Raw genomic sequence first — 20,708 nt, 5'->3', positions numbered from 1 at the left:
GCGTTATGCAGATGACACAACCTTGCTTGCTGAAAGTGAAGAGGACTTGAAGCCCTTACTAATGAAGATCAAAGACCACAGCCTTCAGTATGGATTACACCTCAACATAAAGAAAACTAAAATCCTCACAGCTGGACCGATGAGCAACATCATGATAAACAGAGAAAAGATTGAAGTTGTCAAGGATTTAATTTTACTTGGATCCACAATCAACAGCCATGGAAGCAGCAGTCAAGAAATCAAAAGACACATTGCATTGGGCAAATCTGCTGCAAAGGACCTCTTCAAAGTGTTGAAGAGCAAAGATGTCACCCTGAAGACTAAGGTGCACCTGATCCAAGCCATGGTATTTTCAATCACATCATATGCATGTGAAAGCTGGACAGTGAATAAGGAAGACCGAAGAAAAGTTGATGCCTTTGAATTGTGTTGGCGAAGAATATTGACTATACCATGGACTGCCAAAAGAACGGACAAATCTGTCTTGGAAGAAGTGCAGCCAGAATGCTCCTTAGAGGCAAGGATGGCGAGACTGTGTCTTACATACTTAGGACATGTCGTCAGGAGGGATGAGTCCCTGGAGAAGGACATCATGCTTGGCAGAGTACAGGGTCAGCGGAAAAGAGGAAGACCGTCAACAAGGTGGATTGACACAGTGGCTGCAACAATGAGCTCAAGCATAACAACGATTGTAAGGGTGGCGCAGGACCAGGCAGTGTTTCGTTCTGTTGTGCATAGTGTCACTATGAGTCAGAACCGACTGGTCGGCACCTAACAACAATAACATGTAAGGTATAAAGGCTAACCATACCTCAGACACTTTTGTACCTACCACCAAGTGTAAGAAGATTACTGTTACCTTTGAAGTCTCCTCTGTGCCCTTCCGTGATTCCCTTCCCTTCCCTCATCCGTTGAGATAGCTAGTATCCTGAATTTTGGTTCACTGTTTTCTTGGTTTTTTTAATCATCTTACCCTGTGTGTAATCACAAACAATATGTTGTTCAGTTTTGCATGTTTTTGAAGTTTACATAAATTGAATCATAATGCATTTATATATTTGTGACTTTTTCCGCTCAATGTTATGTTTGTCTTCATGAGTTTTATCCATGTTTTTTCATATACCCATAATCCTTCTTCTTTTCACTGCTGTGTAGTATTCCACTCTATGAGCGTTCACAGTTTACTTACCATTCTACTAGTGATGAACGTTAGGTTTGCTTCCAGTTTTTGCTATTTCAGACATCACTTCTGTGAACCATGTTTGTCCTTCTCTCCTGATAAACACAGGCAAGGGTATGTACCTCGATGGGGAGTTGCTAGGTGTCTTAGTTTCTTAGTGCTGCTGTAACAGCAATACCACAAGTGAATGGCGTCAACAAACAGAAGTTTATTTTCTCATGGTTTAGGAGGCTAGAATCCCCTCCGTTTGTGCTTCCTGGCTTCTGTGCCCACGTTGCTCTTTTTTTATCAAAAGTGACTGGCTTAAGACGTACCCTATGCTGCTTATTCTCATTAACAAAGAAAACCCTTTTCCCAAATGGGATTATATCCACATATATAGGGGTTAGGATTTATAACATTTATTTTTGGGGGGGACACACTTTAGTCCGTAACACTGGGTCATGAGTACGTGAATGTCCAACTTTACCATAACACCAAATAGTTTTCCAAAGCTGATGTACTAACAGTAGATGTGTTTTGGGTTCTCTACATCCCGGTCAGCACTTGGTTGTTGCCAATCTGGTGGGAGTGAAATGGTACCTTATTACGGTTTTAAGTTGCATTCCCCTGATTAATCACGAGATTGAGCACCTTTTCATGAGTTTGTCAGCCTTTTGGTTTCCTCGTGTATAAAATTTGCCTGTTCAAGTCTTCTGCTCGTTTTTCTATTGTTTTGGTTGTCCTTTTACTGATTGATTCAAGCTCTTCATATAATACGTGTGTTAATCCTTTGTGGATTATATACATCCCAATTTGTAGACTGCTTTTTTATGGTGTATTCTTTATCTTGGTTTTTTTTTTTTTTTTCCCTTGGCTTTTTATTCTTTATCTAATTTTTGAATGAGCTTGTCAGTTCCAGATTTTGTTGAGATTTTGATTGGTATTGTTTTGACTCTGTAGATCAATTTGGAGAAAATGTACATTTTTATGATATTGAGTCCTAGCCACAAACATGGTACAGTTCTCCATGTATCTATGTTTTTAATGCTTTTCAATAAGCTTTATAGTCTTCTCTAATGGCTTTGCACATAGGTTGTTAGATTTAGTCCTAGGTATTTATTTATTCCTAGGTTTTTAGAGATTATTGTAAATAAAAACTTATTGGTATTAATATGTTTTTAATCACGTATTGCTTGGAAATAGAAATGCCGTTCGTTCTTAATCCTGGTTTGTGTTATCTGTCGGTCTTGCTAAACATTCTTAATTCTAATAATTTATCTATAGGCTCTTTTGAAGTAGTGATATTTTTCTTCTTTAAAACCTTCATACCTGTTTATTTTTCTTGCTTTACTGTGCTATTTAGGGCCACCAATCAATGTTGATCTCAAAGGGGATGGTTTTACCTTTAAGTATGGTATTTACTGTAGGTTTTTTGTAGCCATCCTTTACAGTGTTAAGGAAGTTTCTTCCTATTCATATCTTCTCATACTTTTTTGTTGCTATTTTTTAAATCACAAATACATATTGAATTTTATCAAATGCTTTTTCATCTCTTGAGATTATCATATAATTTTTCTCCCTCAATTTGTTAGTGTGGTGAATAATCAACTATACTTGGTTTTTCTAATAATAAATTATTTTCTAGAATAAACCCAATTCACTTGTGATGTACCATACCTACGGTATGCTAGCAATTATACTATTCTATTTTATGTACTGCTTAAAAACAAAAACAAAAAAACTGTGACATTGCATCGATAAGACTTATCCTGATTTCACAGATTTTAAAATGTGAAAAAAAAGAGTACATTTTAGGATTTGTGAAATAAAGTATCATCTTTTATTTATACCCTTGGATTAAGTTTGTCAATCCAAACTTAAGATATTTGTATCCATGTTTATTAGGGGCATTGGCCTGTAATTTTCCTTTTTCAAACTACCTTTGGCTTTAGAATAAAACTGTAAAATAAACTGGAGAGTGTTCCCTGATTTTATGTGCTTTGGAATAGTTGTGCAAGTTTGGAATTATTCATGCCCGGACAGCTTGCAAAAGACACCGGTAAAACTGTCTGGGATGTGTATGCTTATTTGGGGAGTGGGAGAATGGAGATTTTTAGCTACTGAAATAGTTTCTGTGATGGTTATGAACTTTCTGTATTTTCTATCCTTGAGTCAATTTTGGCGAGTTAAATTTTTTTGTGTGTGAGGGTAAGGGGCATTTCACCACTTCTATCTAAGTTTTCAAACGTATTAGCATCTACTTCAATCCATCCTCGATTCTGCTGCCAGAGTACTTTTTAGAAACGAAATGAGAGCATGTCATTTCCGTAATTAAAATCTTTTAAGGGTTCCCCCATAGCTGTTAGAGAAAGGCCATTTATTATCTGAACTCCATCTTTTTTTTAACTTCATTTCCATCCACGTAATTGCAGGTACTGTCCATATTACTATTCCCTGAAATGATGTTATGCTCTTTAAAGCCTCTCTGGCTTGACACGTGTCAATCACTCTTTTAGAGCTCTCTTTATGTACCTCATCTACTTCCTTTAAAACTTGTCTGAAGCTTTAATTGTCTAGGAATCTTCCTCTGACCTTCTACTCTGATTTATATGCTTTCATTAGCATTCTGTTCATTGCTCGGTCATACCGTTTGTTATGAAATATTATTTCTATTTTAGTATCATGTGCCAGGCACCTGACAGCTGTCTTTGTAATGAATGGGTGAGTGAGTGAATAGTCTTTCTAATGAAAATGTGTCTTTCACTCAACAGTGACAACCGAACGCCCTGTGCAGGTGAAGGTGGTTAAAGTCAAGAAATCTGATAAAGGAGATTTCTACAAAAGGCAGATTGCTTGGGCCCTTCGAGACCTTGCTGTTGTAGATGCCAAAGATGCTATTAAAGTATGTTTGTCTTAGTTCTTGAGTTGTGTTCAGAAAGTGTCTTTCATTTTATACATAGGTTTATGTATTCCAAGATGATCTAAGCTTGTTTTTATGATCTCTGACCCACAAACTCTAACCAAGAATTAGTCTAACGTGTACTGTTCAACCTTCCATGCTTTGTATACCCTCCCCAAGCTACAAAAAATAAGTATGTGTTTATGTTTGTTTGTGTTTGCTTGTTTTAAGCTATAGTTAATGTTTGTGCACAAGCTGTGTAAACTAGAGCAATATAACCTTGACTGTATACATTTAAATACATTTCTGTTTTTAGGTCAGGTATACTTAAACCATTGTAGATTTTAAAGTGGTGTGTTGTGTGAGTTTTTTTTTTTTTAATCTTCATTATATTGGTAAAATCTGGTTCCAAATCATATGATATAACCGAAGTGAGTCTTCTTAGTTCTCATGAATTAATGTCCAAGCACCAGCTGAGGTGATCTAGCTGGCTTTTCAAGCCCATGACTTTGAAGTGTGGCTCAAGTTGGAAGCAGTAGTGGCATGTAGTTGTGTGCTGTGAAATCGATTCAGACTCGTAGCGACGTATATCACAGAGTAGAACTGCCCCATAGGGTTTCCAAGGCTGTAATCTTTACAGGAGCAGAATGGCAGGTCTTTCTCCCAGTAGCAGGTTACACACCTTAATTTTAAAGTAAATGTACCTTATACCCACATAAAACACACACAAACCTTAAAGAATTTTAAAAACGTGATGGTCACATTAAAGAACCACTACATTCCTGACATTTCAAGGCTTTTCCCAGCAGTAATTTTTTCAAAGAAATCAAGTAGAGCTCCTGTGGTTGGATTAGATGCTTCCTCTGCGTCATCTTCTTTAACCTGTTCCTCATCCTGTTTGGCAATCCAAAGGCACCTCCAGAGCTCTAGGGAATAGTTTGCAACGTGTCTACTTGTACTGTGGATGAGGTCGCTTCAGTTCTATTAGACTACAAACTAAACCAGTTAGTAATTCCATCCAACTTGTACTATTGATGAGGGTAATAACAAGGCTTACATTAATGTAATTATTGGTGTGCTTTGATTTGACTGTCTAAGTCTTATATATTTATTCAGAAGGCACAAAACCAAAAACCAAACCCACTGCCGTCAATTCTGATGCGTAGCGACCCTGTAGGACAGAGTAGAACTGCCCGATAGAGTTTCCAAGGAGCACCTGGCGGATTCGAACTGCCGACCTCTTGGTTAGCAGCCGTAGCACTTAACCACTACACCGCCAGGGTTTCCTCGGAAGGCACATAAACCTCTGAGGAACTAAAAGCTGGAAAAAGTGACAGGCAGTTGTATCAGGTGCAGAAAGAAATGAAGCAAAAAACAGTTTTAAGAGAACCATGTTTATCTGTAGAATTCAGATTTCTTCCAAATGCAGAGAATGCCTTTCATTTAAGAAATTCAGGCAGACTGGAGCCTTTGCTTTATCCCTAAGAAGCACCCAATTTTTCAGGAAATGTGGAAGGAGCCCTAGTGGTGCAGTGGTTAAAGCAATCAAGTGCTAACCAAGAGGTCAGTGGTTTAAACCGTCAGTGTCTCGGCAGGAGAAAGATGTGGCAGTCTGCTTCTAGAGATTTACAGCCTTGGAAACCCTGTAGGGTTGCTATGAGTCAGGATTGACAGCATTGGATTTGGTTTTGGGTTTTGGGGAGTATTTTGTTGAAAGAGAATTAGAATGGAATTTTTTAAAACACTTTAATGTATTACCATGGGGAGGAGTCATAAGTAGGAACTTTTTTGCCAGGTTTCTGTTTAATGGAAAATACTTAAAGGGCTTTTCAGAAATGTACCTTTATTAAAAAGCCTTTGTCCTATGAACAGTTTTGCACTTCATAACCCTGTTGACTTGCATAATTCACTGACATTGCTGAATGCTTATCTGAATGTTTTCTCACAGCTGATGCCTCATTGCTGACTTGCTTAATGGATTTTATTTTCATTTTATGTAAGCACCTTGGTGTGTGTACTCTATATATGGATATAAAATATGAAATTTTTATACATAGCCTAACATTAGCCATTTAGTATCACACATTGATTTGTGTGGATGTTGCCACTGGAGCACTCAGCTTCTTTTATGGCATTATGGGAATTATTCCCAGGGAAGAGGTCATTTCCCATCAAGTTTCATATCAGTTGCCAATACAATTAGTTTTTTTTTTTTTTGTATAACTAATGACACAATTACTTTTTCATTGTAAATACATGTTTTTAATTTTTTGACACTTCAATTCTATTAATTAAACTACAAATTAAACTAATTAGTAAGTCCATACTATGTATGATTGTTTTACCACAGGACAAGAAGCCCTGATCCCTAAAATATCCCAACTCTTTACAGTAAAAAGTCTTCTATAATGTCCCTCACCTCTAAGGTCTTTGTTTACTTTGTTCCCCTAAATAACACTTTAAATGAATTGACTATATTATTGCCCTTCTGGAAACCCTGGTGGTGTAGTGGTTAAGAGCTATGGCTGCTAACCAAAGGGTTGGCAGTTCGAATCCGCCAGGTGCTGCTTGGAAACTCTATGGGTTAGTTCTACGCTGTCCTGTAGGGTTACTATGAGTTGGAATTGACTCAGCGGCACTGGGTTTGGGTTTTGGGTTATTGCCCTTCTACCCTATAAAGAGGAGCCCTGGTGGTACAGTGGTTAAAGAGGTCAGCTGCTAACCGAAAGGTTAGCAGTTTGAATCTACCAGCTGCTCTTTGGAAACCATAAGGGGCAGTTTTACTCTGTACTATATGGTTGCTATGAGTCGGAATTGACTCAACAGCAGTGGATTTGACCCTATAAAGCATTAAGAAAATTGATGAAACTTTTGAGCCTATTTTTTAATTCATTGGATGTGAAGAAAAGTGTACATCTGTATGTTTTCATTTTTTATGTAGTACTCAAGTAGTTTTATATTCAAGGGAAAAATACTACCCTGGCGTGAAATTATTGCTGAAATGTAACCTAAGAGATGTGACTTAAGAGATACGTAGAGAGCATAGTGTAATTCTCTAAGACCTGTTGAGCTTCTTTGTCATTGGAAAGAACTTTAAGGCCCACCAGCATTTTTGGCTTTTGAAACACCTTTAATCATGCTACATTTTTGGTTAAGCATGTGGCTCCTAACCAGAAAGGTCAGCAGTTCAAATCCATCAAGCTACTCCTTGGAAACCCTATAGAGCAGCTCTGCTCTGTCCTGTAGGGTCACTATGAGTTGGAATCGATTCAACGGCAGTGGGGTTTTATTTTCAAAATAGAAAACAGTTAGAAGTAATCCTTGCTTTTTACCGCATTTGTTCTTGCAAACCACACCAAGATGTACATTGTCCTTTTTCTTGTATAATTAGGAGGTATATTCCTTATCAAGGAGTTAGTATCAAATCACAGTTAGGAATAGTAGCATATTACCAAAGAAAGGATGTAGCTTTAAAACTCCATAGCCAATTTAAACAAAAATTAGGTGCAAGTTCAATTAAAGATCATCTTATTACAGACCAGAAAGCTGAGACCCAAAGGCATTTTGTACTTTGACTCCTAGATGTAAGAGGCATAAGAAGACTTTACCAAAGCAGTATGTTATGGTTTTTCATTTGTTAGTTTTGGCTGGTAAACAAAGTTTTTGTTGTAAATTGAATTCCCGGAGTCATTCTCTTCAAGTCACTTTGCAGATTTTTAATGGTGATTTTTTTTTTTTCAAGAACAGCTTGAACTTCTTTTTGTCTTATTGAAATATAGATTTTACATTAATAATGAAAAAGAATATGATCACAAACAATTTCTTTTGTATGTTTTTATTATAGGAAAATCCTGAATTTGATTTACATTTTGAAAAAATATATAAATGGGTTGCCAGCAGCACTGCTGAGAAGAATGCATTTATTTCATGCATTTGGAAGTTGAATCAGCGGTATCTCCGGAAGAAAATTGATTTTGTCAATGTTAGTTCACAGCTCTTGGAAGGTAAAGTTAGTAAAAGCATATATGTAAATCAAGTGTATCTTTAAACGAATAGGTAGTTGGATATTATTAAATTAAAACACTGATATTACATCATAAAGGAATTTTAAAATAACTTATTATTGCAGAGATGATGCTTGTTCATTATAGAAAATTGATAGTTAAATAAATAAAAATTACTTATAAATCTGTTCCCCAGAGATAACCACTATTAACATTTTGTTAAATATTCTTTTATTCTTTTTTATGCGTATTTAGTTTTTTAAGACATATACATTCTGTTTTCTACCATACTTTTTCATATAATGTATCATGAGCATTTTTCATGTTCTTAAATACTTACCCCAACATTATTTTTAATGGCGCCATAATATTCCATTGTATGAATGTATGTTAATTTACTTAATTAATCATTTATTTTTTATTTTCTAACTTTTGTTTATTTTAAACAGCTCTAGGATGAATATCCTTACAGCTGTATTTCTATACAGAATGTAGGTGTGGTTAAGAACATGATTCTGGAGTCAGACTGCCTGGGTTCAAATCCTGGCTTTGCTGTTTACTTACCTGTGTGACCTTTGGTTGGTGACTTAATCTCTGTATGTTGGTTTCCCTTATCTCAGAAATAGAAATGACTATGGTATTTACCTCACAAGGTTGTTGTGAGGATTAGACTACTTCATGTATGAAAACACTTAAGAGCAGTGCCAGGTGTATAGTAAGTACTCGATAAATTATTAGCTACTATTATTATTTTTATTATTATTATTATTTTATTATTATTGTCAGTATAAAAATCCTTAAACCTAAAGTTAATTAGGATATTTTCATCAATATATCACCAAGAATGTTACTCATTATGGATTATTGGTTGTTGCAAGACAAAAACACATTTGTTAATTACTAAATGATGACATTTTATTCTTTTAAAGTATCTTTGCATAAAGATATACACAATATAAAATAATGGTTCTGTATGCTTTATGGATGCACATTTGTGTTGTATTCATTATCTCAGAGAAAGCAGTTGAAATAAAAGCAAGTATACAGGTAATAAACAGAGAGCTTTTATAAGTTTTGCTTCTGTTATTAAGAAAACTTACATATATCCCAAATTATGTATCATAGAGAAAACTTATATTTGTCCTAAGCTGCATATTAAAATTTAAAATTTAGAAGGTTTCTATTAATTCGAACCACCTGGAATTGCCAGTATTCCACCATTTGACCTATAAAACTGGCAGTTTAAATCATTCAAGTTATTTATTTAGTCACATGCCTCTGTCCCTTCCCTATCTTGTTTTACCCATTTCTTTTCTGTTTGACTGTACACCTTTCTCTCCTTGAATGTAGTATTCTTTCACAACATGTGTTGCAATACAACCTCCAAAAGCCAGAACCTGTATAAGGCAAAAATCTGTCAAAGAAGGAAAACTCAAATATTTTCCACTAAAACGAGCTATAGAGAAGTGGTAAGACTGCACTCTGTCAAAGGGGAAAATTTGTGAGACTCAGAAAAAGAACACAGTCCCATGGAGTTGCAGCTCTCATAGGCTTCGTTGTAATGTGTGATCTATTCTGGTTTGGGCCTTGATACTTGGAACTGGCAGAGGCAAGCCACATTTGTCAGGCCCTGTGCTGCTCACTTCCATGGGACTGGTCTTGTGTCAGAGCCCCCTTGGTTGCGGTCTCACCAGCATTAGTTCCTGGGGTCTTGGCAGTGGTGTTGAGGAGATGACTTCCAAGAAATTTTATGGTAGTCTTTCATGCCTTGAAGAGTGGTTTAGTTTAAGTAGCTTTTATTTCTGTTTCAGGGTTGAACATTATAATAACGATTCACAAACTTCTGTTTTCAAATATTACTTATTTCTAGATGTTATTTATTGCCTGAGGTATGTTTTAAACCAATATATTTCACTAGGTCAACAGTATTGGAAAATACGTATCCCACCTGGATTCACTTCATTAAGAAATACTGCCAAAATCAATGAGAAGAAAATTGCTGTTTTGAGAATGAGGTGTCTAGCTTTAAAGAATAAATAACCATTTACTTTCTCAGGGCCTAAAACAAAAGTGTGGACATTTTCATGTTTATAAGCATTATAACCCTGATTGAGACCAATTTTAAGAATACCAAGAAAATTCTTAAGGTTCACACTTTCTGTAGATCAGTTACCATTGGTTTTGTATAGTGCAGTTCAGGGAATAGCTTTATTATGTCTACAAACTTGTTTTAATGGACCTTGAAATCATGGCAATTAATTCCTGTTTTTAAAAAATAAATACATCTGTAAGCTTTGGACAATGCCAGAAAACAAATTATCACCACCTCCGTTTAAGAGATAATTATTCAAATAGATAAGACTCTTCTTAATTGTGAATAGTAGCAGTAACAGCGTTGGTAGTTTTTAATGGTGGCAGTTGGATTTTTATGGTAAATAATTACGGCTTCTCTTCTTTGAAAGAGAACTTTGTTAGCAGCTGAAGTAGAGTGAAGTTTCTCTTTTTTCCCTTTTTTTAATTTTTTATTTTACTTACAGCCGGAGTTAAAAAATAACCTTTGACTTGGATACTTAAAAGCCAGCCTGAACTGATATTGTCTCAATCTTGTCATTTCTAACAGTGTTTTGTAACTAACCCATCATCAGGGAGTAGCTGGCTAAAGCTTTTAGGCCTTGACTTGACTAAATGCATGAGTCATAACTGACCTAAAAATATTTTCCAGGAGATCATCTGTTTCCCAGTTTTCTCTTCCAAGGATAAGCCAGGTTTGATTTCTTAAAAGGCTAAGAGAAGATAGCAAGATAAATAAAAATTTAGTTATTATCAGAAAATGGAGCTCTGGTGACGCAGTATTTGAAGCACTTGGCTGCTAACCAAAAGGTCAGTGGTTCGAACCCACCAGATGCTCTGTGAGAGAAAGATGTGGCATTCTGCTCCTGTAAAGATTTACAGCCTTGGAAACCACGTGGAGCAGTTCTACTCTGTCCTGTAGGGTACTGTGAGTTAAAATTGACTCGATGACAGTAGATACCAGAACATGAGTAAGAAAAATGAACCCTGGAAATTTAGCTTCTTATTGATCTTTCCACTTTGTAGTTGATTTTGATGTTGTCTTTTAAACCTTAATTTTAGCATGAAGTTCAAATGTGGTATAGATAGTATTTAAAAAAAAAAAAAAACCTGTACACTTTTCTACCCAGCTAATATTCTTTGCTTACTTCCTCTGCTTTTTTCATACCTTTTTACTCTCCAGAACTGCCTAAAGTTACAGAAGGTGCGTAACACCTTTTCTTCTTATTCTATTCAGTTTATTCTTATTACTTGCCATTGTTATGTACTGTTGGTTGCATATTTTGTGAAATTATGTACAGGGACAAGTTTATTGCTACAAAATCCATAGTGTAATAAAATTAATGATGGTATTCATTATTGGCTTCCAAAGGACTGTTTCACTGGGGAGAAAATAATTCTGAAGCAGTTATTATTATGATCATTTGAAATATTTATTATAAAGAGCAGTACAGAATGATTTGGGCAGTTCTTGCCCTCTAGTGGCTAATAAGCCATCACATATGACAGTTTAACATTTCCACAGTGAACTAAAAATGGACTTATTCAAATGATAAGGAGGTCTATGATACCTCTCAACAGAACTCTGTATTCCATGATCTTCAATTGCCTGTAGCAAGAGTTTTAGTCCCTCTGTTTTTCTTTCTTGGAAGTTATCTAAATAGTCTGATTTATTATCATTCTTAAGAGTGGATTCTTTATGTTACTTTGAATTAGATATTTTTTGTTCTAAGACAAATGAACATGTCAGGTATTAAAGCCATGCTGAATGTAAATACTCATTTTTATACAAAATAATATTAAAAGCATCCAGATTTAAATCAAGTGTCCTATTAAGTCTGTGAAAGTCTGTTTATTTAGAGTGCTAACGTAATCTTTTAGGGCTTAAAAATTACCTCTTTCATTTTACCTCTCCTAACCTCACGTTAGGACTTAACCACTTTGCCACCAGAGTTTCCAACCTTACGGTGGAAATCCTGGTGGCATAGTGGTTAAGTGCTACAGTTGCTGACCAAAAGGTCAGCAGTTCAAGTCCGCCAGGCGCTCCTTGAAAACTATACGGGGGAGTTCTACTCTGTCCTATAGGGTCGCTATGAGTTGGAATCGACTCGATGGCAGTGGGTAACCTTAAGGTGGAGGAGCCCTGGTGGCACAGTGTTTGAAGCCATCAACTGCTGACCAAAAGGTCAGCAGTTCTAAACCACCAGTGGCTTTGCAGGAGAAAGATGTGGCAGTCCACTTCTGTAGATATTTACAGCCACAGAAACTCTCTGGGGTCACTATGAGTTGGAATCTACTCGATGGCAATGGGTTTTGGGTTAACCTTAAAGTTGAATATTTGGCTTTATACAAAATGCCCATGTGCTAAGTATATTCTCTAAAAAAGTTGAACAAAACATTTATCCAGAAAGCATTTCGGATTTGACTTCTTGGTCTCTTGTTAAGAAACATGAAGACCATTTAAATTTTTATAATTCTAAACAGTCCATATTGTTGCCCCTCTTGCTGTGGAGTTACTGAGAAAGCTTCTGTAGTTTATCTGTAAAAATTTTGTCAATGCATGTGAGATTTTCGTAGACAAAGAAATATTTTCAGTGCCCAAAATAAATTGTGACTTGTAGATGCATCTTTTTCTTTCAATTAAAAGTTGTTTTAAAAATGATAATAAAGATGAAAAGAGCAAAAAGAAAAACATTTCCTGAAAGGAAAGGAAAGCAAATTGTTTCCATGTGTCCTGAATACATAATCATGTTTCCTCGAAAGAGCAACAGAGACCTCAGGTAGGGAATGAAAAGCTAGGGCATCTCCACATGTTTTGCTTTTGTTTTTTAGCTTAATTGTATTTTGGGGAATTGTGACTAAAGCCTGTTTTAACACTTACAAATCATTGAAATGGACTGCATGCTTTTTATGTGTTATAAATTTTTAATGCTTCATTTCATTAACACGTAGTTTTTTAGGTTTTTTGAAAATATATTTTGAATCATCGTTTCCTATTTTTCAGCCCCTAAATGTGACCTGTGCTTATAGCTGCTCTTACCTAGCTATAAGTACCATGATGTAATTAGTCGTTCGTACTTTTTGACTAGTCCGTTTTGAATTTTTACCTTTACCTTCTTTAAGAATCTGTTCCAAGTGGAGAAAATCAGAGTGTGACAGGAGGTGATGAAGAAGCGGTCGATGAATACCAAGAGTTAAATGCAAGAGAAGAGCAGGATATTGAAATAATGATGGAAGGCTGTGAATATGCAATCTCTAATGCTGAGGCCTTTGCAGAAAAGTTGTCCAGAGAGCTGCAGGTGCTGGACGGGGTAAGACTTCCTTGTCCTTTATAAGTGAGCAGTGTGTAGTTGATTGAGAAGACTGGCGATGTTCATATTTACTGCCTCAGCACTTAAGCAGTTATAGTGTGATGACTGCTGTGTTTATCTGTAAGCACATTACTAGCTGCCATCATTCTTTCCTGTCGTCTTCAAAAGACAGGACCATTCCCATTAGGCCAGTGGAGGCAACTGAGCTTTTGGATTTTGGGAGATTCTTAATGTGAAGTGATTCAAGTAAAAAGGGACTAACCAGAAACCAGCTTGTGGTATGATTCCCCCAGCCTCTAGAATACCTTAGAATAGTTCAGTGCAAAAGAATAAAATTTTTTATGACTTGAAGGGGAAAAAAAGTACAAATTAGAAACAAGGAAATTAGGCTGAAAGAAGTGACTAAATAACCAAAAGGAGCAGAATAATTATGGTAGAAACATGAGCTGTCATTAGTTGCCAGTGAGTCAGCTCTGACTCATGGCGACCCCATGTGTTCCAGAATAGAAGTGTGCTGCACAGGGGTTTAAGGCTGTGACCTTTCAGAAGCAGATCGCCAACCTTTAGGCTGGTAGTTAAGCATTTAACTGTTTGCACCACCCAGGCTCTTTAGAAACAGGAGAGCCAGGGCAAAAGGATGCTTGATTTCTCTGCTAAAATGTCTGGGGATAATCCCCAAATCAAACCCACTACCGTCAAGTCAATTCTGACCCATAGCGACCCTATAGGACAGAGTAGGACTGCCCTACAAGATTTCCAAGGCTATAATCTTTACTGAAGCAGAATGGTACATCTTCTCCCATGAGGTTGCTGATAGATGTGAACCACTGACCTTTCAGTTAGCAGCCGAGCACTGGACCATTGTGCCACCAGGGCTCTTTATGTTTTAGAATACCTGGAAAAAAACCAAACCAACTCAGAGCTACCCTGTGGGAAAGAGTAGAACTGCCCCCATAGGGTTTTCAAGGAGCGGCTAGTGGATTTGAACTGCTGACCTTTTGGTTAGTGGCCAAGCTCTTAACCACTGCGCCACCAGGGCTCCAAATCCTATTACTGTCAAGTCGATTCCAACTCATAGATACCCTGTGTGACAGAGTAGAACTGCCTCCAAAGGGTTTTCAAGGAGCGGCTGATGGATTCGAACTGCCGACCTTTTGGTTAACAGCCAGGTTCTTAACCACTGTGATCCTCTTAATTTATGTGCACAGTTTCTGAGTCTATAATCAAAATGCACATCTTTAGAAAGGAAAGAGTTAAAAAGCACCGCTTATGTGAGGCTAATCTAAAACAAGATCCTTTGTTGTTTTGTTTTTAAAGATAAGCATTTAAGAAAATCACTTTAAAGACTTAAAGATTTTTGGCAGTTTATATCTGAAAAGTACAGAAATTACAAGATCTAACTCAGGCCCAAATAGATTATATAAATTGTCCAAGCTTACAAGTTTGCAAAACTCACTGGAAGCAAAGTCTAGAAGAAACCTCCGTATGTTAAAATTGAAATGTCCTGGACAAGTTCAGGCCTCTTGCTCTGCCACTTAAGAGATGTCAGTGGATCTGTGCTTCAGTGACTCTTAGAGTTGGGTTACATGTACAGTTGAGTTATTGTGAAAAGCATAGGAAATCATGTGTGAAATCACAGCGTCAACTGTACAGTGATATTCTTTGAATTCCTTGTCTAGGTTTTTTCATCATACCATGTTACTGCTGTCTTAATGTGGCTTAGTGATTTATATTTTGTTTTCTAATTGATATTGTATACATGCTCCAAGCCATCAAAGTGCTTTGCAATTTACTTTTGAGTTTTTCAGCTCTTACATTTTCAGGAATTCAGAATCAGTAGTTGGAATCATTTAGAAAACAGTGGTAAGGGATGGTGGTTTGTTACTGCTTCGCAGAAGAAAGACATAGTTATAATGAAAGAGAAAAGAAGGAAGATGATAGAAGGAGCTGTCTTTGGCCCATATGCTCTTCCTTATCCTATTAGTACTAATCATATTACACGTATAAATTAATTCCATGTGTCCTTCCAAGACTGGTATACCACTGCTACCCTCTTGGCTAAGCCCTGTTACATAGGTAATTACGCTTTTATTTAGTGTTTCACATAAATATGCATAGAAGATTTTTGTAACTAGTAGAATTAGAAGAAATGTTAGAGATGTTATAGTGTAATGCCTCTCAATTTATACAAATGGGAATATACCACTACTGATGATACATTCTGGGCCAGAACCCTACTTCAACAGTCTATAAAAATACTATAAAATAGGGAGACTTGATCCCTAACCTTGATACAGAGGCAGATTTTACTCTCATGACATACTATAGAATGTAAATAAAAAGCGATACATTAAGGTAGATATATATCAAGCTTTGTTACCCTGCTTTCAAGAAGATTTAGCAACATTTCATCTTTAAACTTCTTTTATACATTCAGTAAGTGTTATTTTTGCTTTTAACTTTGTAGGCGAACATCCAGTCAATTATGGCCTCTGAAAAACAAGTGAACATCCTGATGAAGTTGCTGGATGAGGCTCTAAAGGAGGTGGATCAGATTGAATTGAAACTGAGCAGTTATGAGGAAATGCTCCAAAGTGTAAAAGAACAAATGGATCAGATCTCTGAAAGCAACCACCTAATTCATCTTAGTAACACCAATAATGTAAAACTCCTATCTGAGATAGAGTTCCTTGTGGTAAGTATGATTACAAATTACCAACAAAACAAACAAAAAAAACTAGTGACAATGTATCAAACCCATTTATAAGCATTTTCTATTTTCGTTGTGAGTTCAGGATTTAAAATAATTCCAAGGACCTGATGATAGGATTGAATAACATCTTACCTATAAATTTTCCAAAATTACATGTGTAAATGGCATATTTACGTATGTTTCAGAACCACATGGACTTGGCCAAAGGTCACATAAAGGCCCTTCAGGAAGGAGATCTTGCTTCTTCCAGAGGCATTGAGGCCTGCACCAATGCTGCGGACGCCCTTCTGCAGTGCATGAATGTAGCTCTGCGACCAGGTAGACTCACTGGTGATGATGAATTCTGACCGAGAATCTAAGACTGAGCCTCTAACTCCGTATAAAGATCTTAACGAGAAGTATATGAGCCCATGGTTTAGTTCTATTAACTACTCAAACAAGTTTCACTTATTTCGAAACATATTTCTGTTGGTGCTAAGAGTTTCTTTTTTTTTTTTCATTTCATTCCCTTTTGATTGACTTTCAATGATTCTGATCAACACCATGAATTTTATTTAGTACTGTCCAAAGAGCCTAGCACAAGATAGATAGTAACCTTTGATTAGACCAGACAGGTTTTGCTAGATCAAAAAAACAAAAAACTAAAGCAGTTGCTGTCGAGTTGGTTCAGATTCATGGAAACCTGATGTGTTACAGAGTAGAACTGCTCCGTAGGGTTTTCTTGGCTGTAATCCTTACAGAAGCTGTCCACCAGGGCTTTCTTCCACAGAGCCGCTGGGCGCGTTCAAACCGCTAACCTTCAGGTTAGACGACTGCAAACCGCATACGCTACCCAGGGGCCTCTTTGCTAAACCAGTGGTTCCAAAACTTGAGCAGGTATCAGAATCACCTGGATCATTTGTTAAAATAGAGTGCCAGGCCTCACCCCTAGATTCAGAAAGTCTGGGCTTAGACCGTACGATCCATGTTTCTAACAATTTCTAGGCGATGTTGGTGCTGGACCACGCTTTGAAAACTGCTGTGCTAGATAATTTTTTCTCCTGTTTACCTTTCTTTTAGAAAGCAAATGTATAAATCAGTGAAACAATGGGTTCTTTAAAGCTTAAACCAGGAGTACCTTTGTAAATGTGTGCATTAAACATCAAGGGAAGTATTTTAACCCATTAAACCAGTGAAATGTTGTTCTTATTCCAGGCCATGACATGCTTCTGGCAGTCAAACAGCAGCAGCAGCGTTTTAGTGATTTGAGAGAGCATTTTGCCCGGAGACTGGCCAGTCACCTCAACAATGTTTTTGTTCAACAGGTAGTTTTATTGTTAAAACTGGCATATCCCTTTAGCTTACTTGTGTTATTATCTTAAACTTTAAATTCCAAAAAAACATTTAAAGTATTTCATTGGGGTCATGATATATTCTGTCACACATTTATTTGATTTGAAGATTTTGAAATATGTGTACATTTGGTCATAGGTGAATTTTGGGCCTCAGCTGCCACCTTTACTAGATAATCTGGTTTGTTTCAGCTCAAGCTCTTTGATTCCAGAAATCAGATAAATAACTGTGCTGATTTATTGCATATGCCATTTTGTCGTGTGGCATCAAACCTATCCTGACTCATAGAGACCCTGTAGGACAGAGTAGGACTGCCCCATAGGGTTTCCTAGGCTGTAGCAGATTGCAAAGTCTTTCTCCCGCAGAACTGCTGAGTGGGTTCAAATTGCTGACCTTTCAGTTAGCAAGCAAGTGCTTACCCGTTGTGCTACCAGAGCTCTTTTAGATGTTCTTATTTATATAAGTGGGCCCAAACTTGCTACAGGTTTACAGATGGACTTGTTTACTTTTTAATATCTTGAGGTAAGAACCAGGACTTGATTCAGTGTTTTGAATGTTTCGTAGTTTCTGTGTACTTAGATAGCATACAAGTGAGAAAAATTACTATATTCCAATGGTAAATTTCAGATGGTTTAATTTTCATAGAGACCCTTTATATTTTTATATAGAAAGGAATGTTAGAAGTAAGGTCATGGCAGTAATAATATTAAGAGTACTTTAGAGGGGTTTGAGAAGAAGGCATTTTAATATCTGCTATAGTAAATTAGGCTTCTTATGTTTTCCCCTCTTTTTTTTTTGTTTTGTTAGGGTTATTGGGTGAAAACATATTTAGGAAAAATCTGGTGGGGAAAATCATCAAGAGATGTTGTGTGAAACGTTGGATTCTTATTTTGTTTTCACTTTGCAGTTTCCTAAAACATTTGTATTTACTATATTTTATTTCCGATTAGTTTACTCAGGCCCTCCTTCAACTCTGTAACAGGTCCTACTTTCTTTCGGTTCTTGTGAGTACATCAAATTTGGCTCGAGCATCTCTGATTTTTTTTTTCCCAATAAAATTTACTAAACTTAACAGCAACAGAATCTTTACAGATTATAACTTATCTTGCTGATTTAAACTACTCGTTAACCATATTTGTAGCAGTTTTTAATGTCCCAGAGCAAAGAGTTTATTTTGGCATAAAAAGGGCATTTAATCTCATTCTGCTTGCCTTTCTTCCTGTCGTTCTATTATTTACTCATTTACTCTTTCATTTATTTAATAAATGTTCTCCAGGTGATAGAGATGCATACCAGACATTGACTTCGGATAATGAGAGGCAGTCTCTGCCCTCAAGCAGCTCATAGTCTGGGGAGGAGAGATAGACAGATATTCTCAGGAAGGAAAATGTTATGATAGTGGTGTTGGGGAGCATAAAAGAAGACCTCCTAACTAAGCATGGGAGTTGGGGGAGATCACGGAAGAGTCTCTCAATATTTCACTTGACCTGAAAAATATCAAGAAAAAAGTAAACTCAGAAGTCATATAGAAAATACTAATTCATATTTTTCTTTAATTATTTCAATGGCAATGATTTCTACACTATTAGTGTTTTAAAATTACACTATCGACTGTGATGTTACCCACATTTGTAGATGGTATTGAAAATACTAGGTAGTACAGTAGTCCTTTCTGCACTCTTAATTGTTTGTTGTAACATGCAATGATTTATGATTTTGCTTTTTTGCCTTGTAAACTAATGGCTTCATTCAAAATTAATGCTCCCTGTTTCTGAAAGTCTAATATATATTGTTATATATGAGTGATGCATGTTAAAAACCAGAATGTTGCAACAACCTGGGATGTGCTGAAGAAAGTGGAGGAGGATTCCCGAGTACAGGCAAGAGATTTGCTGTGTGCTAAATTACAGTTCATCAGGTTATCTTACCTAGTAAAAGAGTCAGGAGACATGGGTGTTTCTCTTTCTGGCCATGGAACAAACTAGCTGGGAAAATCTGATTAACATATTATGGTACATCTCATGTCAATCACCACATTTTCATTGTATGCCTATTATGCACTTGTTCTCTTCCACATGGAAGAATAAGAAATAGTTCCTTCTTTCAGGATGCTCGTAAGGAGGAGTTAAGACTGATGTACTTAGAGCTCTATAACAATATTTATAATCAATTGCTGGTTGTAGAGCTATGAGTTATAACTACAGAGGTTTAATCAAAAGCAAGTTTATTAGGGGGACATGGGGGATTCGTTCTCTAAACAGTAGTTACTTTTTATTTAAGGTAATGGAAAAGGTAACACTGTATGTGGCAGACTTGTGCACAGCTTAATTAAGGTAACTGATGCCCCTAGGTTATACACACACACATAAAAACACACATAAAAGATGTTTTGGTAAATGCTATGTTATATATAGTTTTACAACAGCAACATCCAAAATATGCATGTATGTTTTTTTTTTTTATAGGTGGGTATGCATATATAACGTGTGTATGTATGTATGTATGTGTGTATATATATGAACTTATATATGTATATATATATACAGACACAATAAAACAGATAAGGGCCACAGAATCTGATACTTTTTAGCCATAACCAGTCACCTTATGGGATTAGCTTTCTTGGTTTGAATACAGAGTCATAGTCTTGTGGGACACCTCAGTGAATTGGCACAATATAATTCATAAAGTTTATGTTCTACGTCCTAGTCTGGTGAGTAGCGTCTGGGGTTTTAAAAGCTTGTTAGTGGCCATCTAAGATACAACTATTGGTCCCTACTCATCTGGAGCAAGAGAGAAAGAAGGAAACCAAAAATTCGTAATGAACCGTGGCCTCCTGTAGCCCAAGAACAGAAGAACTAGATGATACCTGGCTACTACTACCATACATTCTGATCAGGACCGCAGTAGATGGATCCTAATAGAAATGGAGAAAAATGTGGAACGGAACTTCACGTTCTCAAAATTTGACTCACTGGACTCACTGAGACAGGGGAAGCCCCCGAGACTATTACCTTTGAGCCAAAACTTTCCCCTAAATTCACCATATAGGTGAATAGCAGGTTTGCTCATGAAGTAATGAATATCATCTTTAAATACTGCACTCTTTTAAAAAAATTAAGACGAGTTGGTCAAGAGATACTCAAAAGCATAGATGAGATGGTTGTGGGTATGTGAGACTAGGTAAATGAAACAGAACAACTAGAATGGAAATATG

The 20,708-nt window shown here is 36.5% G+C and overlaps 1 protein-coding gene across 6 annotated transcripts in view; it reads left to right on the top strand.

Annotated features, from left to right (window-relative positions):
• EXOC1 (exocyst complex component 1) overlaps positions 1 to 20,708 on the top strand; it is a 64,098-nt gene that overhangs the window by 7,706 nt on the left and 35,684 nt on the right. For 2 of the 6 annotated variants that reach the window (XM_049886242.1, XM_049886241.1), the window contains exons 3-9: positions 3,934 to 4,064; positions 7,906 to 8,065; positions 13,259 to 13,446; positions 15,914 to 16,141; positions 16,345 to 16,477; positions 17,354 to 17,463; positions 18,442 to 18,495. In XM_049886242.1, the coding sequence (XP_049742199.1) occupies positions 3,934 to 4,064; positions 7,906 to 8,065; positions 13,259 to 13,446; positions 15,914 to 16,141; positions 16,345 to 16,477; positions 17,354 to 17,463; positions 18,442 to 18,495 (1,004 nt within the window). Of the gene's footprint in view, positions 1 to 3,933; positions 4,065 to 7,905; positions 8,066 to 13,258; positions 13,447 to 15,913; positions 16,142 to 16,344; positions 16,478 to 17,353; positions 17,464 to 18,441; positions 18,496 to 20,708 lie in introns of those variants that run through there. The other 4 variants (XM_049886244.1, XM_049886243.1, XM_049886245.1 and 1 more) reach the window with 3 other exon arrangements.

Source organism: Elephas maximus, chromosome 5 (genome assembly GCF_024166365.1).
Source record: "Elephas maximus indicus isolate mEleMax1 chromosome 5, mEleMax1 primary haplotype, whole genome shotgun sequence".
NCBI lineage: Eukaryota > Metazoa > Chordata > Mammalia > Proboscidea > Elephantidae > Elephas > Elephas maximus.
The sequence above is the reverse complement of the archived record's forward strand: the minus strand, read 5'-3'. Positions and strand labels throughout refer to the sequence as shown.